At 34.5% G+C, this 26,044-nt stretch overlaps 2 protein-coding genes across 7 annotated transcripts in view; both read right to left on the bottom strand.

The window, feature by feature from the left end:
- Nucleotides 1-26,044, bottom strand: part of GABPB1 (GA binding protein transcription factor subunit beta 1) — a 975,210-nt gene that overhangs the window by 18,970 nt on the left and 930,196 nt on the right. The window lies entirely within an intron of this gene.
- Nucleotides 576-26,044, bottom strand: part of COPS2 (COP9 signalosome subunit 2) — a 30,237-nt gene continuing 4,768 nt past the window's right edge. Inside the window, exons 2-14 of one of the 4 annotated variants that reach the window (XM_082734797.1) lie at nt 24,931-24,970; nt 18,704-18,817; nt 17,943-18,020; nt 13,462-13,587; nt 11,125-11,235; nt 10,919-10,996; nt 9,322-9,496; nt 8,401-8,579; nt 8,240-8,292; nt 5,371-5,468; nt 3,929-4,011; nt 3,364-3,422; nt 576-2,689 (exon numbers count right to left, since the gene is read on the bottom strand). In XM_082734797.1, coding sequence (XP_082590923.1) covers nt 2,545-2,689; nt 3,364-3,422; nt 3,929-4,011; nt 5,371-5,468; nt 8,240-8,292; nt 8,401-8,579; nt 9,322-9,496; nt 10,919-10,996; nt 11,125-11,235; nt 13,462-13,587; nt 17,943-17,966 — 1,131 coding nt within the window. In that variant the 5' untranslated portion in view covers nt 17,967-18,020; nt 18,704-18,817; nt 24,931-24,970 and the 3' untranslated portion in view covers nt 576-2,544. Of the gene's footprint in view, nt 2,690-3,363; nt 3,423-3,928; nt 4,012-5,370; nt 5,469-8,239; nt 8,293-8,400; nt 8,580-9,321; nt 9,497-10,918; nt 10,997-11,124; nt 11,236-13,461; nt 13,588-17,942; nt 18,021-18,703; nt 18,818-24,930; nt 24,971-26,044 lie in introns of those variants that run through there. The other 3 variants (XM_082734798.1, XM_082734795.1, XM_082734796.1) reach the window with 3 other exon arrangements.

Below are 26,044 nucleotides of genomic sequence, written 5' to 3'. Positions count from 1 at the left end.
GTATTTGTTACTGTTGTTTTCACAGAAAGAAAGATTTAATCAGTAATTCAAAATGCTAAGAATTTGCCAATTAACTTTTTACTTCCCTTAAATTTAGTTATATTCTGAAATGCAATCTCAAAAAAATTTCAACTCTATAAGATGCCCAGGAACACAGAACATGTTTAATGGGAAAAAGTAAAAATAGCTTTAAGTTAATCAGACTGTTAAGATGTATCAAAAACCTATGTCCTAAAATAAATGTGGCAAATAACTTTAAAAAAAGAACTTATATTTAGGAAATATTTAAACAAAGCCTACATGATACATATAATTACATTAAAGATTATGGTATAACTTTGGATACTGTTATATGCTTAGCCCAGTTTCCTAAAGAGTTAAGTGCATGCTTTGCCTCTCAAAACTGGAAGATGCACTATTGCCACGGGGCAAAGAAATCACAGGGGAACTGGACATTGTAAAGGCTGGAATGTAAAGGTTAAATCACATCCTTTAAATCCTTTAAATTCTAATTCCATCAACTCTGAGTTAAGCAGGGCCTTTCCCCACAGTTATGACATGCATACATATTTGAATACAGGCACAGAAACTTGTCATTTTTATTTGGGTAACAAAGGGTCTCCAAATTATATTGAAAAATAAGTCCTAATTATTATCACTCCTGTAAAAAAAAATTTAGCACATTTTTCACAAATGATTTATGTAAAAGAGAAGAAAATACACATAATTTTATAATATCTTAAACTTTTTTATTCCCTACCAGAGACATTTTGTCTTCCGTTTTCTTTCAGTTTTCTACAATTTCCAAGTTGCACCTGTATTTAATACTGCTTTAATCTGCTAAAGACATTAACTGATTGCTTTCCTAAATCTAAGGATTATATAGTTTTAGTATAAATATATATCACATATTTTCGTAAAATTTTGACAAAACCGAATAAGCATGCCTTGTTTTAAGTCCATGCTCCTTCCACTGTTTATAAAATCTGATTTAATGATCAAAAATTCTTGGTTGTCATTCTTCAGTTACAACAGTCTTCCTTCTGAACTGCCACTCACTTCTTTTTACATAATGACAAGCAATAGAAAAACCAAAAATTATCTTAATCTTAGTTCTTCCTTTTGACACTATAAAATAATGTGATTTTTTTTTTTTTTAATGAAACAAATACATCCAAAACTCAATACATTCAAATGAGCTATGCTTCCTTTTAGGTGGTCACCTTGGAAGGCCATAGTTCATTATCCTACTTATGCTACCACTGCTCAAAATACCTTTCAAACCCTTTTGGGATTGCCTTCAAAGCTAGCTGCATCCTTTCTACTATTACCTCAAAGATAGATTAATTTTTGGAAACTGTCCAAAGTCATTTGGTGCCAAGTGATGGTAACCATAAAAAAAAAAAAAAAAAAAAATCAAGCCTGATAATACTTTTTGTTTTCTTAATGTGAGTCATAAACTTAATAGTGTGTATGACTTAAATTAGCTCTGAATGCAATTCTAAAAGAGTAAAACCCAAGAGGTTTTGAGCAATGGTAGATTGCTGGAATTAGGAAATAATTTTCCAGCATGATCACTATAGAGGGTAACATTCATTTAGCTGTCTATGTTCTGGCATATTTGTTTAAAGTGAACATTCTGAGAGTTAGAACTTATTTTTAAAAAGGAATATCATTCTTACAAAAAAAAAAAAAGAATTTTATTCCTTTAAAGCATCACTGTCAAAGTAAGTACTATGCAAGTGTTTTGTTAGAAACTAGTTCTCCTTACTTTATCAATAAAGACTACTTTAAAAAACCTGAAAGCAAATAACGAACTTACTTGCTCCCAGGCTTTTTAAAATCATTAACTGAAGATAAAATAATTTGAAATTTCTAAGGTACTAAAAAACAAAACAAAAACCCCAAATGTAATAAAAACACATCAAGAACCAAACTACAATTTCTGAGCTGCACTGTTTATTTTGCTGCTTGAAACCTAAGTGACAGTATGCCACTATAATTATGGGGTTTCATCTAAACCTTTACTACACTGCAGGTACAGAAATATACGGACACATTTTTGGAGAATTGACATTTTGCAAAATGCAGCAAACATTTTAATTTATACATGAGAAAAGGAAGTGTTCAAAAGGGTATGCATTTCAAGTTATTGCAGGTTATTTGTGAGAGAATTTCTGCAGGTAAAACATGTTTAAATTTAACCAACAGTAACATGTCAGTGTATTTAAAATCATGACAAAAATCTTCTCTCTGGTCATGTTGCCCATGACAAATTACTATGATGTTGTATATTTAGGGCAAGATGTCAATACAGCATAAATCCCATGGCATTTTGGTTTTCTTCTGGAGATTAAAGCTGTTTTTTCTTGGGATAAATGCAGCAGCAAAACACAAACCAGTTGATCAAAAAAAGCACTTCTGCCATAACTCCAATAATTTTCAGGACACATCAACCGACAGTAGTTTTGCCATTCCCAGTTCTTTTAAGGATTACATCTCTGCACTGTTGCATTAAGTACGTCTGTGAAAGCTTGTTCTCTGTTAAGCCAGTTTACTGACTACAGCCTGGTTGAGAGAATTTAGTTGGTTGGTCCATTTATCTAGTGCAGTATATCGGGCACCACCCCTCTTCTGATGATCCAATTCAAGGAGTTGGTTGACTTGATCAATTCGGCCATGAATAGTGCTGGAAATAAATAAAAGACATGTCTACAAACCATTTTCAGTGACTGTAATTTTTAGACTAATGTTTCATAAAATATGTATAAAGTCAATAAATGCAAAAGAAGAAACTGCTGCCTCTTAGTGACCCAATTCAGGATTACTTATTTCATTCACTGCCTTACTAAAACTCTACACAGAAACTGAATTTCAGCCACCTTTTATCAATTTCACTAAAAGAATCACTAGGCAGAGACTTACCCAATTACTTGGGCAAATGTAAGCTTGTGAAGCTTTGAATACCACACTGCTTTTAAGAAACATGTAATTTTAGAACTATGACATACCATACCTTATACTTTAAAAACAGAAAAAAAACAAAAAAACAACAACAACAAAAAAAAACCACCCCAAAACCAACCCCCTATTCATTAAATAATTCTCTAGCTGGATATGGGACACATAAAGAATGAGAAATCTTTCTGAAAACCATTTACAACTTTTTCAGAGATCAAGGGCTTAATACGCTCACTCACCCACAAAAAGCTACCATGCATACATATATATCTCTTTTAATAAAAAATTATAGCCAGAGGGTGCTTTTTGTGAAAAATCAAGAATTCCACTGCTACCTCTGCTCCCAGTATTCAAATGTTATGGTCCTAAACATTTTGTGTTAAGAAACAGCCAAGTACTTACTTATCCAATATGCACTGTACCAGCAAGCTCTCCACATCAGCTACATCTATGTTTAACTCCTAAGACAAAAGACTTATTATAATTCTAGTAATTAACTTCTTTAAATACTTTATGATAAGGAATAATTATTCTGACTTTAGATTCATTCCCACCACTTAAAGGAAATTTAGTGTGAAGAAATTTAAGACAAATTTCATTATCATCTCAAAATATTTCTGAGGACACAGGTCTGACCAAATTTAACTTTGTAATCTTTAAAGTATATTCTTACCACAATTTTATTGTGGTTGGGTTAACACTACATCAATTACATATTTTACTCACTACTCTGTCTTCTACAATGTTCTTTGAGGCTGAAGGAATCTTTAAAAAGAAATGTAATGATTCTTTATTTCTCTTTACTGTTAATTTACTCCAAGAAAACACAGAATAATTTATGTTAAAAGGAAAGCCCTAAGCTATGCTGTATTTTGCAAATGCAGTATCAAATGTTACCAAAAATAACTTCTAAATACACTGCATTTATAACTACAAATTTAGTATTAAGATCCATGAATATAAGTACCTTAGAAATAAAAGGAATATGTATTCTTGTGTAAGGCTTAATTAATTTTATGAGCACTTGTGTTCTGATGTTTCGCAAAAGCTCTGAAAGAAAAGACAAAAATGAAAATAAATTTAATAGTCTGTATATCTGCATGAAACATTATGTACTGCTAAATCAATTAATTAATGATAATTAATTAATTATATCAATTATTTTCTCAAAGTCTTTCTGCCTGGCAAGGACATAATGCATTTGTGGGTTTTTTTTTTCGGTTTAAGCAAGCTCTATGCCCAACATGGGGCTCGAACTCCTCACCTCAAGATCAAGAGTAACATGCTCTACTGACTGAGCCAATCATGTGCCCCAGACATAAGGTATTTGGAGCTAAAAATATTTGGGTCCAAGAGACGTACAGTAAATTAGAGGCTGACTTTCCCATAATTTTTCTTGTTCCCTCCTCCCTGATTTTGCTTATGTTGTGATGCTACCTAAAATACCCTTTGCCTTTTCAATAAGACTCTACACTGCTCATCTCTTCTTTATAGTTAACATCTTTCAGGAAGCTCTGATTCATGCCTTATTTTATGTTCTCTCAAAATCCAAAGTATTATATTTTATACAATGATTTATATTTTATACAATGATTGTGCAATTTTCTCCCATTTCTTCATAGACCAGCGTCTTAAAACAACAACAACAAAAAAAAACTAGACTGGAGTTCATGCATAAGGCTTCTAAAATTTTCTATATCCACCAAGTGTAGTACCACTCTAGCTTCATACAAGAACTTTTAAAATGTCTGCTGAATGAAAGAGAAAGGAAGGTGGGGAAAAAAGAACATTACTTCCAAAGTATTCTTCGGATTTTCCTGATGCATCTGGAATTTAAGTATTTGAATGAGTTGTTCCAAATGGTCATTTAAAAACCCTCAAATAGCTCCATAACAGGTGGGAACACTGGAGGTACAAAAGAGGCCCCAGAACAAGGAATGATTTTTGTCTTTGTTAATCCAACAAAACTTACTAAAAAATCTCATACACTTACTGGTACATTAGCCACCCTTCAAAGTAATGCATCTCTGCATCATCTATAGCAGACTATTTTTAAGGTTTTTGTTACTTGTCCAAAAATCTTAAAAATGAACTTTGAACCTAAGTATTAGTAATAAACATGCAACAATATCTAAATTAGAATAAAAAGGACAGACAGCCACGTTAAATGAATTGCACATCATATAAGAATTTGATTATGTTAATAAATAGCGGGGAACTGGTAGATGATTTCTTTAAAACAGCTTTTTAACTTTAAGTAATATCCTATTCCATGACCGCATTTAGAAACATTTCTATACTCGGCAATACACAGAGGAAAACTGGTTTAATTCCGTGCCGCTCCCTCAAGAAACACTGCTTGACAGTGGCAAAGAAGGTAATTGAATTCAGTTAGCAGAAAGAATATACCTTCAATGTGTTCCCTAATGAAAGGATCATCCATGATGTTGCTGTGATTTGTTTTCAGAATCTTTTCAAATTCAGTGATGTCATTATTCTGATAGGCACTAAAAGGAAAAGTACAAAGCTTGTCAAACACGGAGAAGTCATGTATTAACTCAGACAATCCAAAAGCCTAATTTTTTTGCAATAATCTAAGTTATGTTATAGTTTTTTATATGCAATAATCTAAATTACATTACAGTTTGTCAAAGAAATCAGAGTTATATACACACATCCTTCTGCAAATAAAATTAATTTCTTTTTTAATGTTTTTGGTTTATAAAGATTAAATAAATCTTTTGGGGTCAAATATTATATTTATATATATTCATTAAAATCTCAAAATCTTAACACTGTTAAAAACTTACAAATTTAAAAACTGTTTAATGCTTGATACTTCCAAGTTAAATTGTACAATTATCATTTAATCCCTAAGAAATTAGGTTTCATACATACTACTATATGGAGGAGTTTGGCCTTGTCTGAAATAAGATACTACATTCTCTCTGAAGATTATCCAGAAATGCAGCTTCCTAATTTTTATCTTCTAGAAAGCTACCAGCAATTGCCAGAACTCTGCAAAGGGAACATTTGATTCTAAATTTTCTCTAGCCTTAAAAGTCCCACTGAGTTATATAGCAGAAATATCAGTGGCAGGTAGTTAGTGCCAGATGGGACACACACACAAAGGAGAATGTGATGGACACTGCTGCAGAAGGCCAAAGGCTGATTTATGTTCATAATTCTCTGATGTGTCTAGTATCTGCTCTTAAAATAACTCTGTAGGACACTATGGGGATTGCTAAAGGTGCTGAGAAGGAAGAAGCCAACCTTCTGGATATGGCACCACTGCCTGCTTTATATGTAAGACATATCATCAGCCATTCTGCACGCCCTCTGCTGTGCTTCCATCTGTTGGGTCGCAATGTAACTTCATGTTAGGGGCAGGTGATTCAAGTGCTTCAACAGGAATAATTTTCCTCTAGTCTGCTGGCAACTGACTAGGAAGATAAAATTAGGAAGCATTACTTTTTCACCTACCCCAAATACATTATTGCAAAATATACTACAGGAGGATATATTCAAGTAGTGAAACACTTGCACATGTGTCTATTTTAACCGAGAGACATTCTTCCACTATTTAAGTGACTTAAAAATATATATACAAAATGTGGGACAACACAAGCCACTTGCTTGGGTCGAAATTTACCATTAAAATAAATTGAGTTCCAATACAGAGGTTTCAGTAGAGTAAATTGTATGATATAGCAAATATTTAAGTATAGCTATTACCACTTAAATTTCTGACAAATCAGCCCTTTAGTCCATTTTAATGTATTTAACCAATTTAATTTAGATGAAATATTAATGTCTAGTGCAAAACTCTCCCTCAATTTTTAAGAGTTTTAAAAGTTTAGTTGTTGCTCAACAATTTAACTTCATAAACATTTTTCTAAAGTATTACGAAGTGAATCTCTAACTAAATCATCTTTTAGTTAATGTGGCCAAATGCTGAGGAATAAGAAATCTCCTTTCATAACTAAAATCTATTTAATTCAACAAACTGAGAACAAAGAAATAAACAATAAAAGAATATGGTATTTTTTTAAAAGTAGGCTCCACGCCCAGCATGGAACCCAACGTGAGGCCTGAATTCAACCCTGAGATCAAGACCTGAGCCGTAATCAAGAATTGGACATTTAACTAACTGAACCACCTAGGAGCCCCAAAGAAACTGATTTTTTAATGTTGCGATTCAGAGTTCTTATCTCCTATCTATTCCTAGTCCCCTTAAAATAAAATCATTCTTATTTTTTACAGCTAAAATTAAAGTTTCCTTAAACAAACCAACCTAGTGATTTCTAAAACCTATAGCCAGATAAAAACAAAGTAAATGAAGACATTTTACATAGGAACTCAAACAGTATCATGTAATAAGCTATTTGCTCCAAGTATATAAAATTTATATATGGGTGACTCATAATTTATAGTCTAACAGTACTTTTAAATCATAAAAGACTATTAAAAGAATGCTTTATCACTTCCAGTATCCACATACATATGCAAAAACCCCACCCTACTCTATGTCCCTAATATTCTTCCTGCTTTGGTAGATTTGGCAAGCACAATTTACAACAAAAGACTTGAAAAAACCTATGCTCCATTTATTCCAGCCCAGAGGAAAATTTTTCTTGCTCACTGATTTCTTTGGCAAAAATAGGCCTTCTTTTCCAGGCTTTTCGCTTTATTTTCTGTATCTTATTTAATTGATCATAGCAGATTTTTCAGTTGCTAACCATCATACCACAGAAGTCATCAATAAATCCTTGGGTTTCTTACCAGTATGACCCCTCTGCTCCTCACCTCAGAAAATTAACCAAGGTAAACTTTTTTAAAATGATTTTTTAAACCTTGTTAATTGAGAAAATATGTGAGTAAAGACATTGTCTTACTGAAAATTTTTGATTTGTGTGGACCAATTCATAATTTCATTTTTGGATTAAGAGAGGTAGAAACAGCAAACACTGTGAAATTGTTTTAAGATATCTACCATCAGTCTTCTGCTGAAAAATAGCACACACACAAACATGTAAATAATAAAAAAAAAAGCAGCCAATACTATACTACATAAATCAATAGTATATAAAATCTTGGAACTAACAGAAACAGAATAAATGACTTAAAAAAATAAAAACTTCAAAATTTGGAATATTTCTAACCTAAATACAAAAGAGTAAATTTGGTGTATTAACTGAATTCTCAAAATTTCTTTCCCTTTTTCCCTCTAATTCATTGCTTTAAGGAAATTTACCTTAACCGAAATATAAAATCTTACCTTACTAAATTCGTCATTGCTAGGATTTCTGGGTCATTTTTGTATGGTTTGGCCTAAGGAAAAAAAACAAAAATTAACTATGCTATATGTACAGAGAAAGAATAACATTTATTTCCAGAAAAGACAGGTGACAGAAATGAACAATTAGAACACACACATACCTCCTGTGAGTCAAATGGATTTATTCCCGATTTCATTAGCATATTTGCTAACACCAAATATTTTAAGCAAGTGGTTCGTCTTGGACTTCCCGATTCGTCATAATTCTTGAAGGCTTCAAAAAAATCAGTGTGTGCCTTTTCAAATTCACCTTCTCTCAAGTGCATTTTACCACCACATTCTATAAGAATAAAAACAGGATAAAAGGGCATTTGCAGTTCTATAGTATGATTGAGCACTTTATAAAAATAAAATGAAATCTATGATAGTGGCTTTCCAGTCTTTTAATTCCATAGACTGAATTGTACTAGCCCCAAGGCACTCATTTTTTAATTTTTTTTTTTTTTTTGGTAGGTGGGGGTGGGGGTAGAAAGGGAGAGAGAGAAAATCTCAAGCAGGCTCCATTCTCAGCATGGAGCCGAATGTAGGGCTTGATCTCACAACCTTGTGATCATGTGATCATGACCCGAGTCGAAATCAAGAGTCAGATGCTTAATCAACTAAGTCACACAGGTGCCCCAGTACTCACTTTAATTCCAAAAAGCAAGTCCTTCATTATAAACATCAAACAAGCATCTGCAAATTTTTATTCTTAATTGACGCAGAAAATAATTTTATGTATATCACTACAATTCAAGAACAGAACTTTTTCCCCCCTCTCCAAACCACCCCCAAGTCTTGAGAATAGAACATGTGATGGTAAATTTTCTACTGAAGTAGTTCACTGATGTAACATTTTATAAGACAAAAAATTCAATTTCTAATTCTAATTTCTTTCCAAGACTACATCATTTCATTGATTTTACTACTTTGCCATTTATTTTCACTAAAACAGAAAAAGCCTTCAGAGTCATTCAGTCATATCCAGTGACACCCTGGTATCTTCCTGTGACAGTGCCCACCCTTCTCCAAACAAAACTTGCCTCTGATGACTCCCATGATCAGTGGATGAGGGATGGCGGACTTGATGTGAAGCGACTGCTCATAGAGAGCTTTAAGTTTTTTGTTATTCTTCTGTGCCGTGTACATTTGAATTTCCAAAGCATATATTTCTAATAACTGTGTACCTTTTTTCAGGTCATCCTCTCCATCATCAGTCTAAGGAAGCAAATAATGAACTTTAGTTAAAATAGAACTCAGTCAACCTAGTAATTTTTATTTGAGTTAGCGTGAGATCCTTATGTTTCTAATACTAATTCTGTGTGAACACACACTACAAATTTTAATTAAGATCTAGAACATTAAGAATACTACCTTTAACAGCCAAAAAGGAATGCACACATCCTTTGTACTTTCTAGTCATTCAATAAGGAAAAAGTGACCAGAAGAATTTTTTAATGTATAAAATGTTATGATGTTTGTTTCTACCTAAGAGATTCTTTATGGTCTTCCCCAAATCTTCACAACTGCTTTATATCCACTGATTTGGTCAAAAAAGCACTTCCAAGTGCCTTCCTAATGCCAGGCACTAGGTCTAACATGGAAAAATACACAGTTAAATAAGCTAATGTTCCTGGCCCCAAAAGTTCACGAACTAGAAGATTAAGCTGTAAACAGATAAATTATAATAATGATTCTATTTGAAGTGCCCAGAAGAATGGAAGAGAAAGTGACTAACTCTGCTGATCAATGTCAAAGGAGTAACAAAGGTGGTAACATTTAGTTCAACTTTGAAAAATAACCAAAAGCCCACAAAATATATGCCATGAAAAATAGCATATAGGTAAGAGGCAGATAATCGTAAGTATCAAGCCCTTACACAAAGCCAAAATTTATTATTTATTTGTTCTTCCAAAAAAATTCTATTTAGTCATTAAATGAAAATACATGCAGGTGATTAGAACACTTTCCTGATCAACTTTTTCCCCATTCAAAGAAATGACATATACAATTAAAACAGTACCTAGCATAGGAAGAGGTTTAAAAACATTTAAAACAGTATTTCCACTAAATTTTAAACTAAACTAAAATAACTTATTGATCAAGACAAAAAAGGAAACACAAAATTATAACTGCAGTTAAAAAGTTATGGAGATGCACTGTCCCGATCATGTGGCCATTCAAATTTAAATTAAGTAAAATTAAAAACTCAAACACATTTCAACTGCCTGATGACATGTAGCTGGTGCTATCATATTAGTGCAGACACAGAATATTTCATTTTAGCATCATATGAAGTCCTAATGGACTAGATATGAAATATCTTTATTACATGTCTCTAATGTTCTTTCCGATTTTCACATGGTCTACAACTAAATATGAAAGGCTAATTTTTAATAAGTATTAATGACTAGCCTATTTGTTTATGGATACCTGTGCCTCATTCCACAAAAATAATAATTAAACAGGAAGAAATGTAATACACAGAAAAAAGTAGCTTCTTGGTGTCTTTTTTGCCAAATTTTATTTTGAGGATGAATCCGGAACAAAAACATCCCTAAGTAAAAGCTTCAAATATAATTTTTTTCTTATGCTTTTTGTATTACGAAGAAATATTAAGAAAAAACAAGAGAACGCTACCTGGCAAGACTGATGTAACTGGCGTAAAATTTTTTGAAGCTTTCCATATTCTTCTCGTTCTAAATATAATTTCCCAAGCTGTAAAAGAACATACTTATTAAAATTAAAAGATTTCAACAGGAAAAGGCATGAATTTTTAGGACAGTTTATTAAGGACGCCCTCCCATTCTTCAAAAAAAAAAAAAAAAGGTAATTGTAATTGTTACCTTTGTGTTTGTCTTAAACCACAGTCTATCATTCTTAGCATCTTTCAAAGCTTCCAGTGTTGTTTCATAGAATTCCTGCAGTAAATCCATCTGACATAAAAAATCAGAATTCTATAATTGTAAACAGCAAATTTGTACCTGTTAATAAAGTTAATTTGAACAAACTAAAAGTGCATCTTTGAACTTTAATACACATAAGATACCCTATTTGATTCTGAATGTCTCTGTCAGTCTATTAATTTAAGAAAACCTTAGCAAAACAGAGACCAAGTTTACAAAAAGTGCCAAGATCTGTTTTTATGTGAGTTTTTAGAAAGTAAAACCCAGAAAGAACCCAATGCTCTAATAGTATGATTTGTCCTTCCCAATCTAGTAACTCTTTATATTGATGGAAATATATGACATACACTTTTAACTAGTTGTGCTGTTATTAATACTGTGTATCTTATTCTCGCAACTCTCATTTGGTACCTATGTGGCAAACACTAGGCAAGCAGCTAAAGAAACAAAGAATAAGCTTCCCTCCAAAATTCTTCTACAAATGTAATTAATCAAGTAATCAAACTGCACAGCTCTTAAGTTACTGGTAAACTGCAGAGTTATGTAGAGAGTAAGTCCAGCACAATTTTAGCTGTGTCTAAACACCATCACTTCACCAATCTAGGTGTGACATTTTTTCATAGAAATCATTCTATTTTGAATTGTGATAAGTTCCCTTACCTACCTTCTTCCCCCCACACTGGGCTCTGCCTTTGTTTGAATACCTGATTCTCTCGGTCTCTATTTAACAGAATCAAGAGCTAAGAGGTCCATGCCAACAGAAAAGTTTAATACTTTCAGAAAGGGCTGCCTATCTATTCATCACTGCTGATGGCATACTGATATCTATTCTTACTTTCAAAGACAAACAGCGTACATATAAGAGCACAAAGCAAAACACAATCTTGAAGTTTGAAATTAATCCCCCCCACCAACACCTTGCGTAACATTTATAAATAGTGTACAAAAAATGTTTGGTGACACTTGTTCATAAAACTCAGAATATATTTCCCCACATAAGAAAAGCCCCCCAATATGTAACAACTCTATAGTGCCATTACTTGCTAATGTTTTAACAAAACATATACAGTTGGTGCTTGAATAACATGTTTGAACTGTGTGGGTCCACTTATACGTGGATTTTTTCTGATAAGTACCGTACACTACTATAAATGTATTTTCTCACTACCACTTTTTCCCCCTCTAGTTTATTATAAAAATACAGTGAACACATTACATACAAAATATGTTAATCAATTGTTTATGTTATAGGTAAAGCTTCTGGTCAACAGCAGGCTACTAGTAGTTAAGTTTTTGAGGAGTCAGTAGTTATACCACAGATTCTCAACTGCACAGCAGGGGGGCAAAGGGGAAGGGCTACCACTAACCCCCCATGTTGTTCAAAGGTCAGTTTTAAGTTTATTTTTTTCTCTATTTCCTTTACATATATTTTAGATAAAAAGAGTAAAAGTAATAAACTACCTTAAGAAATAAAAATTACATCTAGTAGAAAATACAGAATGAGATTCTGAGATGAACATTGTTTATAATAAACATGAAAAATATTAAACATTTTAAGAAATCCTAAATGAATGGAGAATGAATGAGAGGACTTCTTATGCTAAAATATCATGGTTTTAAGAAAGTTATGTTGCTTAAAAGAGTATGAACAGCAATCCAATTAAAAATTATCTTAGCAATACAGCAAAATCATTGCTTTTCTTAATAACCAAAATCTAGCATAACAAAAGCACTATCCTTTCCAAGCTTCATTGTAGTTTCTTCATCATTAGCCCTTTATTTTATCATCTAACAACCATCCATTCTTTGTAAAAGCATTTACTAAACACCTACTGAGGAATGCCAATTACTAATATGAGTACAGGGTCTCCTCTCAAGGACCTTTTAATCAAATCTACACAAATCTAACGGAAGTGATGATGGAGCTTATTGGAACGAACTATGGTAGTAACTATATGGGAGTTTAAACCTGCAAAAGTTGTGTGCAGATTATGTACCTCAAGATAGTTTTTCTGAAGAGACTTAGCTAGTTATTGCCTTCTAATATTGTATGATTAGTACTATAATTAAGAAAATAGTATTTATTATTTTTAAAAGCACATTAATGCCCGGTGTAACTGTTTAACTAGAAATCTCTAGACCTAATTAAGAAAAAAAAAAAAAAAAAAGGGAACAAAGTCTTTAGTATAAATAACTTCAGACAGTTGGATAGGTTTGTTATAATAGCATAAGTAATAACACATTGGTAAATACCAAGAGGAAAAACCAGAATCTAACCTGTTTAGAAGTGGAGATATAATCAAGAATAGAATTAATGGATTTTTCAGAATAATTTCTCGTGACTGCACTCCGAATATAGGTCAATAGTTGCTTATATCTATTCATCATTTCTGGAAAGTTTGTCTGTCAGAGAAGAAAAATGCATTATTAGATATGTATTTAGGTGCTGAAACAGCTACATGATTAAGACTATAGCACACACAACTATGTAACTGAAAAATAAAGTTTTATGATAGAGAAAGTATGCATGACAGAAATACCATAAACATTTTAGCTTAAATTTGGAATTTCTAGATTACTGACACATGAACCAAATTTACAAAGTTACCCTATGAAAAAGTACAATTTACAGATTTTCAAAATTTCAGATACTGGTCTCATTGCATAACAAACATTTACTGAAATCCTAAGAACTATTAAAATATTTCACAGATGAGAAAATATAAATCCAATTTTTCAAATGCCTTGGGTACCAACTATGCAGATATCAGCTATATCCTCTCCTGAAGATTTACCCCTTAATGAGAAAGTTCTCTAATAGTGATATGTTTCTTTTTTCCCTATATTATTGGTTGGCTCAGTGATAAAATGTGACATTGAAGGAATCTTTTCAAGCCCAGGTACTCATCCCACTATCAAGAAAAGTCCTCCCACCCAAGGCTCTATTCAATGGTAGATGTAGCTAATGGTGCTATTCCTTGCAGGACTATTTGTACTACTGTGGTTATTCCAGGAAACGGGAGAGGTCTGAGAAATGAAAAACTACCAAATTTTTAAAACTTAAGTATTTTGGTGAATGGTCTATCCTCCCTCAAAGGATATCACATAAGTCAATTTATGAGTCTAACCTGATAACCTGTATCCACACACAGTCCCCACAATCTCCAACTGCTACTAATCCTTCTTTTTATTGGGTTCTACTCTACTTTTATCAGGGAGGTGAAGCATTGGTAGATACAGTGCTTTTCTTGACCAATAGAGTATGTGTATTTATGAACCTGAGAAGACTCCCTGAAATCTAAGCAAGAACTGAGTTACAAAAAAGAAAACAATAGTTGGGATAAGTGGGGAAAAATGGACAGAGCAATGGGAAAAGCCTGAGCAATACATGTCAAACTACCTTATTTCCAAGTATGCCAGTACCATTTAAGGGCAGATAATAGGTAATGTCCTATCAATGAACTGTTAAAACCCAAGTTACAGAACATTTCTTATGGCAAAAGGAAAATCAGAAATGGGACTGTCCTAACTTTGAGATTGTGTTTGGATACTGAAATAGGATTTTAGCAAAAAGTTAGTTTTGAATTCATTTTCTTATGCTCTAGTAATCTGAAAGCTCATTTTTCAATAATTCTGTTACTGTATTTAAGATTAAGGGAAGATTAGGTAAATTACAGTGGTGAACACAGAGCAGTTGATAACAAACCCTTTCAATTTTTTTTTTTAAATTTTATTTATTTGACAGAGAGAGATCACAAGCAGGCAGAGGGGAAGGCATAGAGAGAGGGAAGCAGGCTCCCTGCTGAGCAGAAAGCCTGATGCAGTGCTCCATCCCAGGACCCTGGGACCATGACCTGAGCCAAAAGCCAAGAGGCTTTGGGGCACCTGGGTGGCTCAGTGGCTTAAGCCACTGCCTTCGGCTCGGGTCATGATCTCAGGGTCCTGGGATCGAGTACCGCATCGGGCACTCTGCTCAGCAGGGAGCCTGCTTCCTCTTCTCTCTCTCTCTGCCTGCCTCTATGCCTACTTGTGATCTCTCTCTGTCAAATAAATAAATAAAATCTTAAAAAGAAAAAAAATTCTCCAAAAGCCAAGAGGCTTTAACCCACTGAGCCATCCAGGTGCCCCCCCTTTCAACTTTCCATTGCTCAAAAGCTTCACACAGCAACATGGGTCCTATTCTGAATCCAACTAGAAAATGAGGGATAGAAGCTGAAACTACTATTCACAGAAGCTGTTTGAGCAAATAAAACATAGTGAAGGAAGGAAGGCAAGGTAACACTAGCTACAAATAATGCTTTCCCTTACTTACTTCCCATCGTGGCTCAGGGTAAAATGGTAAAATCAAGTCTTATGGGCAGCATATACTTAAATGGGCCCCAAACCTAAACCATTGTTAGTAATGTTAAGACAGCAGTTTTCTATAGTCTTGGTATTATTTCAAATCATAAAATCTTAAGACTTGAAGCCCAATGTTCAAGTCAAGACTAAAATTGTTTAGTCAAAGTCCCTATCCCTTGAGGTACCTGATGCTTCTCCCACATTCTTCTAAGCGATTAATTTAAATACAGTAGGTGTTTAATATTTTCACAAATAATTAACGGAAAGAAAGCACAAAGGCTTTCTTTGTGCAACGGAGAGATTCTTTTTGAGAATATCAGAGCAGAACTAGAAAGTGTGAATTCAAGACAGACATTTTCCCTTTAACTATATATAAATGCAATACGAAATATAATTTATGTCCAACATTTTTTGAATAGTCTTGATATTCTGGGGGAAGAATGAGCTAAAATATTTTGTGGATTGGGGCGCCTGGGTGGCTCAGTGGGTTAAGCCGCTGCCTTCGGCTCAGGTCATGATCTCAGGGTCCTGGGATCGAGTCCCGCATCGGGCTCTCTGGTCAGCAGGGAGCCTGCTTCCTCCTCTCTCTGTCTGCCTCTCTGCCTACTTGTGATCTCTCTCTGTAAAATAAATAAATAAAATAAAAAAAAATATTTTGTGGATAGTTTCTATAAATGTCATGGAGGGGTCCTTTTGAAGGTAGGTGAGGATGCCAAAGAGTATGTCAAGAACAGGATGAAAATTAGTGCAAGTTAACCAGACAAAGGTAACAGTCAGTCAATTCAGGGAGTTCAAATTCAAATATATGGGATAGAGAGGTTAATAGGGAGAGGGAGGAAACATATGAGAAATATATAGATAAGAGAAAAAAAAAGTGGTAATAGACTGCCACCTATCCTTCCATTTGCCATAGAAGCAAGTGCTTACCTCTGCTATCTAAGCTCCACTTTATCTTTTTCTCAAAAATTCCCCTATCCTTAGTGATTTTAAAGTTCTATCTGTCCCTACTCCTCTCATCTTACCATTTATTTTTCCCTCCACCTCTACCCTGCACTCTTGAAGACTAACAATTCTTTGAGAGTACTACATCATGACAATGCCAACAACATATTTCAGCACCTACTGAATGCCAGCCACTATTACAGGTGATAGGAATATGAACAGGGAACAAAGTCCAACTCCATGGAGCTTACAACCTATGAGGATGAGGGTAACAGAAAGGCAATAAGTAAATGGATCAAGGGGTGATACAGTCAAAAGAAAAAAAACAGCAGGGTAAGATGAATATAAATGATGATGGGAAGGATGTGATTTTATATAAGGTAGTTAGAGGAAGGCCATCTTGATATATGGTGACCCTGAACAGAGATCTGATCAAACGATGAGAGAAGAGTCACATGGCTAATCGAGAGGAGAATTTGGGGCAGAGGAAACAGCAAATCCAAGTGTTTACAAGTAGCAGCATGCTTAGGATGACATGAGGACAGCAAGGAGCCCAGTGAAGGAGAGAACAGAAAATAGTTATCAGAAAGGTAGCAAAGGGTAAGCAGACATAGGGCCTCCTAGGCTACGGTACGGATTTGAATTTTATTAAGGAGAGTAGGAACCATTAGAAGATTCAGAGCAAAGGAATGATATAATCTGACTTAACATTTTAAAAGGATCACTCTAAAAACAAAACCAAAAGGATCACTCTGCTGCTTGTGGAGAACAAACTGTTAATAAGGCCAGGATAGAAGGAAGGATACCAGTTAAGAAGCTACTGAAACAATCCAGGTTAAGAGATGAATTTGGCCTGGACCAGACTAACAGACATAAAAATGGTTAAGTAGCACTCATATAGGAGATGTATGTTAAAGATATTTAAAGATACCTCAATTTACCAATGGATTATTTGAGGGGAGAGAGACAAAGAGAGGAGTCAAGAATGATGCTAGTTTGGGTACTTATCATTGGAAGTAGAACTCCCTGTATTTAAACTCCGAAATAAACACAATAACTTGTGTTTATTAGCCATGTGACTCTTGATTAGCCATGTGACTCTTTTCTCATCGTTTGATCGGATCTCTGTTCAGGGTCACCATATATCAAGATGGCCTTCCTCTAACTACCTTCAATAACACAAGTTATTGTGTTTATTACAGAAAAATCATTTTGTTAACAGTGCAGCCAGATACTCTCTATATATCTATAGGAAAAGTTCTCTTAAAACAGAAAAGTTTGACTCCTACGTACAATTTTTTTTTTTTTTTACTTAGTATTACTGTAGTCACAAATAAAAAGTAGGCTTAAGTATAGAAATATTATCACCAGAATTATCTTAAAGAAGTAGACAGAATGGCATTTTATTGCCATGAGGTTTTTACCCACAGAATTTATTGTATTATAAGTTTATTTCCCCTTAAAACAAATCTTACCAACTTGAAGTTAATCTTAATCATTTGCTTCAGTGCTTTAAATCCCCATTCTCCTTTTTCACCTTCAAGTTCCAAAACCTAAAAAAACAGAAGACATTTTTCATCTAACTTAATGCTAATGTTATTTTCTAGACACCAATGTCTGTTTTGAATTAATTTTACATCAAATGTATGACGAACACTTCCCCCAAAATTCCACCATTTCTCAATGCTATTTTTAAAAGGCTTTAAAAAAGAAACGTGTCTTAAAATGCTTAAGGATAAGTGAGCTTATTTTGAAGTTTCTTCATCAAAAGATTAAACAAGAACTACTGCTCAATTATTTTACAATCCCAGAAATCCTTTTTCTCCCTCTGAATAATCCATTGGTAAGAACAACCCAAAAGTTTATTAGTCATCGAGAAATCACATTATTTAATAGTGGAACCACACCTGTGTGATCGGGCCTCCAAAAAAGGAACAAAATTGTAGTATTATCCTATAGGTATTATCCCAGTAGGTATTATCCTATTGATCATCATGGTCGTTTCCTTCTGCCAGAACCATACTAGCTTTCCAGGACAATGGTCCTGCTTTATAGATAGCTTGATTAGAAAAAACAATAGTATACCCTTTTAAAGTATCTGCCTGTATTGCAAAATGCAAACTTATTTACAGGACTAACACTTAGTATCCAAAACACATTTCTGAGGTAAAATTCTGAGACATCATTTGAAAAAATAAACTTTAAGAAACAGAATCAATCAGAAAAAAATATGAACCTTTTGAAAACTGCTTAATGCTGCTTTTGGGTCATCTTCTTTTAGCGCTTTGGAATTATAGTACTGATTTTCCAAATCCACATTTGGTTCGGAGTTACTATCTTCAGAGTATTCCTGTGTGTTAGAAAGAGACACTAAAATGAAAAAGAATTCAACACACTGCCCTGTTAAAAAGTGAGTACTATTAAGATAGAAAAACCATACATTTATACAAAACAACTTTATACACATAGGTAGAATGCCACTGATACTTAATCATTATTTAAAAAACAAGTGAAAGAGCCAAAATCAAGTGAGGAGAATGGAATAATTTCTTTCTTTCAGATCAAAACTACAATTTCCATAGAATTAACAAAAAAGCAAAATGTACAAAATACTCATTAGTGACACCCAATTTTGCAGTGGTTAATTTTCTGGTGGTCACAGAACCCAAGAAAAATCACCATAAATGTTAATTACTACATAAAAGCTAATTATTCATCTTAAGTTCTGTAATTTAAATTTCTCTACTCCTTAAGTCTATATTTCATTGTTCTAATATGATTTGACTACCTAGGATGGTCATCTATATGTGGCAGAGCAGTTTATTGCTAAATATAATGATACGTTAATAAGAATACTTGTTTTATATGCATTCCACATAGCTATTATTATATTAATGTACTTAAAACTAGCTTCATAACAAATCAAATTAAGAGCAACCAAATTTAAACAATTTTATTTGACTTTCACCACATAAATGCAGTTCTTAGTACTGAAACAATAAGTAGAAAGAAAAACTGGAATAAAGAACTATTTTGTGGGGCGCCTGGGTGGCTCAGTGGGTTAAGCCGCTGCCTTTGGCTCAGGTCATGATCTCAGGGTCCTGGGATCGAGTCCCGTATCCGGCTCTCTGCTCGGCAGGGAGCCTGCTTCCCTCTCTCTCTCTCTGCCTGCCTCTCCATCTACTTGTGATTTCTCTCTTGTCAAATAAATAAATAAAATCTTAAAAAAAAAAAAGGAACTATTTTGTGAAGCAGTATAAACAAGAATTTAAAATCGTTTATAACAGTTCAAAAGATATTCAACTTAATGATGAGGATTATAAAACATAAATAGCTCAGTAGACTGAAAGTCATTATTATTATTATTTTTTATTTATTTGACAGAGAGATTACAAGTAGGCAGAGAGGCAGGCAGAGAGAGAGAGGAGGAAGCAGGCTTCCTGCTGAGCAGAGAGCCCGATGCGGGACTCGATCCCAGGACCCTGAGATCATGACCTGAGCCAAGGCAGCAGCTTAACCCACTGAGCCACCCAGGCGCCCTGAAAGTCATTATTTTAGGAAGACACAAAATTATTTCCATCAGCTACAGGCAAAATGTCAAATTAAGAACGGTACCTGGAAGTAATCACAAAATGACAAGAAGAGTATTACAGAGTTATTTCTAAATCCAAATAGTAATTTTTTCAGAGATATTCATGAAAAATCTATAATATTTCATAAACGCCAAAGAATGAAAAAAAGCATAGTGAGTACAGTGCTAGAGAGCTCAAAAATACATGAATACAAGATGAGTTTTTTCTGTGACAAGAGATGGAGGAGGATGTTTGATGTTAGTATAAAACCAGTTTTATCTGACCACAGAGGCTTTGTAATGTGCACCCTCTAGAGGACAATTATTTCCTTGTGTAAGGTCATGAAGCACAGATGCAGTACTCTGGATTTGATTGGGAATTCTGTTTAACATGAAAATCCTCTGTAATACTTCTTTTTGGGATGAGATCAAATTCTGGGTAATGAATAAATCTGATAATCAATCATTCACTTCTTGACCCTGTAAGCTAGCTTTGACTATAACTGATCAAACCAGAAAAGCAATTAATAAAGACTTAATAAACAAGCAAACTATATATCAAATAATGCTGTGAGAGTAAAGGCTTCTGAGCTAGGTTCTGCAAGGTAAATGGGGGGTTCTGCCTGCTAGAGGAAACAGGAGAGGGGAAAGAGAACAGTAAATACAAAACAGCATCATGGGAGGTGACTAAAGAACTAAAAGCACCATCACATTGTTGGAACATAAAAAGTCCTTACTGATTCTAACTTCAACATAAGTCTCAAATTCATGCACTTTCCTCCCTCTCCTTTGCTACCACCCTAGTCTATCAAGCCACTTCCATCTCTCCACAGACTTTCTGTTATCATTTTTTTTTAAAGATTTTATTTATTTATTTCACAGACAGAGATCACAAGTAGGCAGAGAGGCAGGCAGAGAGAGGAGGAAATAGGCTCCCTGCTGAGCAGAGAGCCTGATGTGGGGCTCCATTCCAGGACCCTGGGATTATGACCTGAGCCTAAGGCAGGGGCTTTAACCCACCGAGCCACCCAGGCGCCCTGTCTTAAAGAAAATAAATCATGTGCATAGGGATGAAGAAGTGGAATGTGTAACATTTTTTGCATAACTTCAATTCAATTCTTAAATAGTATTGCCAAAATGTCTAAGTACATAAGAACTGATGTTCCTGACTGGCATTCTTATAATCAGGCAGTCCCTTGTTATGATCTGTAACAGCATACTCAAGAGGGTTTGAACCAGCCTCTGTGACATGACTACCCTGTCATATGCAGTTCAATGAATCAGTACAAGCTATGTACTACAGAAAACTCTTCTTCGTTATTAGATATTTTGAGAAATCTTTAGAATAATTCTGTTGTTTAGAGATCTACTGTTAGATACCTATTTAGATACTAAGTGATAAGATCTTCAGCATATACCAGCAATTAAGTGTTGCTCCTGCATATGCAAATTAAATCTTTCCATCAAGCTACTCATGGTCAGGGACAGATATGCAAATGAAACAGCAATGCTCTAACACAATAAAGACACATATTAGGTGCACCAGCAGCTCAAAGAAAGGGCAGAAGACACGAACAGACACTTCTCCAAAGAAGACATACAAATGACTAACAGACACATGAAAAAATGCTCATCATCATTAGCCATCAGGGAGATGCAAATAAAAAACATATTGAGATAACACTTTACACCAGTTAGAATGGCCAAAATTAACAAGACAGTAAATAACAAGTGTTGGAGAGGATATGGAGAAAGGGGAAGCCTCTTACACTGTTGGTGGGAATACAAGTTGGTGTAGCCACTTTGGCAAACAGTGTGGAGATTTCTTAAGAAATTAAAAATAGAGCTTCCCTATGACCCTGCAATTGCACTACTGGGTATTGACCCCAAAGATACAGATGTTGTGAAAAGAAGGGCCACCTGTACCCCAATGTTCACAGCAACAATGGCTACAGTTGCCAAACTGTGGAAAGAACCCAGATGCCCTTCAATGGACGAATGGATAAAGAAGATATGGTCCATATATACAATGGAATATGTCTTTATCAGAAAGGATGAATACCCAATTTTTGAATCATCATGGACAGGACTAGAAGAGATTATGCTCAGTGAAATAAGTCAAGCAAAGAGAGTCAATTATCACATGGTTTCACTTACTTGTGGAACACAAGAAATAACACAGAGGACACTGGGAGATGGAGAGAACTGAGTTGGGGGAAATCAGAGGGGGAGACAAACATGAGAGACTGTGGACTCTGAGGAATAAACTGAGGGTTTTGGAGGGGAGGCAGGTGGGGGTTATGTGAGGCTGGTGGTGGGTATTGTGGAGGGCACGTATTGCGCGGAGCACTGGGTGTCGTGCATAAACAATGAATGCTGGAATACTGAAAAGAAATAAAATTAAATTAAAAAACAAAAGGATGAATTAGAAGGAAAAGTTACTTGAAGTAGGTCTAAAAATATGAATAGGAGTTGCCTGGGGATTAGGAAAGGCTTCTGAAACAAAGCAGTTAAGGTGTGCAAAGGCATGGAAGCTTGAAATGATACTGCATAATTCAAAGAAGCATGGACAGTCAGACTGGGCTGAAGCACAGGATGTGTACAAAGAACTAGTGAGAAACTAGTTATCAGACAGAGGAACACCACAACAGAATTCTAGCAGGGAGCTTAGATCAAGTGGAGCCACTAAATAATTTCACGGGGAAATAATCAGATTGTGTTTGAGGAAGAGTCATCTGGTAGCAATGAAGTAGCCCGCTGGATAATCTTACGACTGTCTGGCTAAAAGATGATGGAAGGTTGATTCCAAGTAGTAGAATAGGGAGAAAAGGAAGGATATAGAGTAAGTACAGAATATGTCAAGAGACGTTTGGGATGTAAAATAAAAAAGACCCACAACATGGGCACGGGATAAAGGGAAATAAAAGTTATCACTAATGACTGTGGTGCCTGGATGGCTCAGCTCTTTTGAATGACCAGCTCTCAGTTTTGATTTAGGTCATGAACCTTGCATCAGCTCTGCACTCAGCACCGAATCTGCTTGAGATTCTTTTTGTCCCTTTGCCTCAGCTCCTCCCCGTGCTCATGCTCCTTTACCCACTCTCAAATAAATAAATAAATAAATAAATTCTTAAAGTTATCTCTAATGACTATTGATGACTTGGATATACACAGTGCTGTTAATGAAAATAGAGACTATATATAAATATAAATATAAAAATATTAAATATTGTTGAACACAATTCCTTCATGTTAGATGAGAAGGATAGAATTATAATTTGTAAAAGTTTAAGGAAAATGCTTTTAAAAAGAGAAACTGGTATTTCAATATATTAAGAATGTTTTAAGAAACAAAAAAATTAAGCAATATATGAAAAGGCAGCACATGAACATTGTTAAAAGGATTAAAAGCCTACCTAAGTTTTTAAGTTCCACCTATTTATATAATAACTCATGTCTTAATACTCCCCAAAGCAATTTGTGATCCATGCACACACCCAAATCTATTCTTCCTTCCCCACATGTACCACACAACTCAAAATCTCTGTATTGGCATTAACTGTCCTCTCTGCTAGGAATTCTAAATTACCTCCCCTCTTAACAAACTTCCCACTTTTCTCCTATGATGCTTCCCAGTCCTAACAGTCCTGGAAGATGTACTCCAGGCTTACCTTGTGGTTCTTCCTCCAACTTTACTTAGCAAAAGAAATTTTCTCCTTAGTCATGCTTTTACAGGACATATATGTCTCTAACATGGAGCCTTGTTGAGTGTTTTGTTCTCACCTCCCCTCACCTTACTACTATGAGCTTCTCAAAAAGCAGGAAGTTTCTCTTCCTTATTTTGGCATCCCCAGAGTCTGTTATAACACAAACTGCTCAATAAATGTTTGTTTACCTGAAATGAAAAGTGGATGAATGTTCCAAAATAACATATAAGAATAGAACAGCCAGGGGCAATAATGACTCTATGTTGGAATGCACCTACTGCTAAAGGTCAGTTTCACAGCTTCTACTTATTCCTGTGTCCCTTGTCAAAAGAGGCCTTTGAAATGTGCTCTAGAACAAAAGACCCACCATTAACAATGCTTGCCAAGCCTTGATCACATCTAGACAGCTATACTAGATGTTGGGCACAGAGAGGCAAAGGGCAAGGTCGCATTATCCTTAAGGACTAGATATAATAAAATTCCTAAGTAGTCACTTGTGGTTTAGCCATTCATAAAGTTGTCCTAAGTTTTTACAATTTCACTTAAGTTAATGGTCCTAATTCATCTACAGGGTAAATCAGAAGATTCTTTTATTTGTCCTAAACTTTCAGTCTTCAAATTAAATCATCCAAAGAGAGAAATCATAAATGTCATTAGACCTGGGATATACTTTTGACTCTCCCACTAATTTGTCCTATAAATTAAAGTGAGACACTCAGACATGATGCTTTAGTTTCTCTCTTACCAAATGTGGGGGTTTGAACCTTAGGAACTTTCTAATTCCCACTGAAATTCAAGTGTTTGAGATATAACATACAAGTACAAATTCATGCTGCTGGATAGTCACAATTTACAGATTTCATTTATGGGTAAAAAAAAGTCTTAAATTTATCTTACTCTTAGCATGTTAAGAGCTGTCTCCTGTTATTTATCATTTTAGTTATACTTGTTTTAACCTCTCTAATTTCATTATACAGAGTATACCTATGAGGTAATGCAAGAGGACTTTTTGGAAATACATCGAAACTTATATTCCAAACCAACACTAATCTTTGAAGTAGTAATTTCAAGAGATAGTAAAGTTATTCCACTGACACGGATTATTAAGCAATGTTTCTGAAATTCTGAAGAAAAACTTCACTAGATGTTTCTAATCTAAGAGTATCACCCAGTTTGATGGCCCACCTTGTTTATCAGACATGACTCAGAATATGGTTTTCCATGTCTACAAAAAAAGATAAAACCTATCACTTTAGTTAAAAAAAAAAAAGCTGCATAGTTTATAACAGCAAAAGGAAACAGGACAAATGCTTATCAAGAGAGAACTGGTTATATAAAGTATGGTACATCCATACAATCAATGCAGCTGTAAAAAGAAAGAAGTGAGCTTTTGCATACTTACATGGAATAATCTCTAAGGCACATTAAAAACCAAAGCACAGAACAATATATATAATAGGCTATATCCTGGTTTAAAAACAAAGGGGGGGGGGATAAAAACATGTATTTGATTATGTATGGGAAGAATGGGAACTGGGCAAATGGGGAACGAGAATGGAAAGAAAACTTATATTTTGTTTGAACTATGTGCATGTATCACCTATTTTAAAAAGCTACACGCTTCAGGTTCTTTGAAGAACTCTAAAAATTTTGAGCTATGACAAAATATTATTTGGCCTCTCATGATCAAAGTAAGATTTCTGTTCATCATTTATACCCTAGAACCTGCCCCTTCTCACCTTAGCAATAAAATACAGGTTCACTGAGAAATAAACAAATTTTAGTTTTCCTGTTATTTTTCAGATCTTCCAGACATTTTTTCTCTACTTTCCCACTTAACAAAATTTTTATTTCCACCCACTTAAACTGTAATACATATTACATGTATGTAAATATGTAATACAGATTACATATTTATAGTATATATGTGTTCACTGTATGCATAGCATTGATGATCAACCCTTACTCTCCCATGTGAGGGTTTTCAATTATAGTGCCCTACCCATAGAGGAGGGCAAGCAATACCATCTCCTTCTCTACAGCTGTTCACAGAGGAGGGCAAGTGATTTCATCTCCCTCTCTACAGCTGTTCACAGAAGGCCACACAGACCTTAGCTGGGTCAATAAAAGTCCTTCCTAGGGCTTTTTGCCTTTGAGGTTATAACACTAGGAAGATGCTGCATTACATCTTGTGATGTAATGTGAAGGCAATTATGCCGACACAGTAAGGAAAGCAGACCAGGAATAAAGAAAGAGAAAAATAGCCACCACCATCATCTGAGCCATGAATCCAGCCATA

Source organism: Mustela nivalis (assembly GCF_964662115.1).
Source record: "Mustela nivalis genome assembly, chromosome: 6".
Taxonomy (NCBI): Eukaryota; Metazoa; Chordata; class Mammalia; order Carnivora; family Mustelidae; genus Mustela; species Mustela nivalis.
The sequence above is the reverse complement of the archived record's forward strand: the minus strand, read 5'-3'. Positions and strand labels throughout refer to the sequence as shown.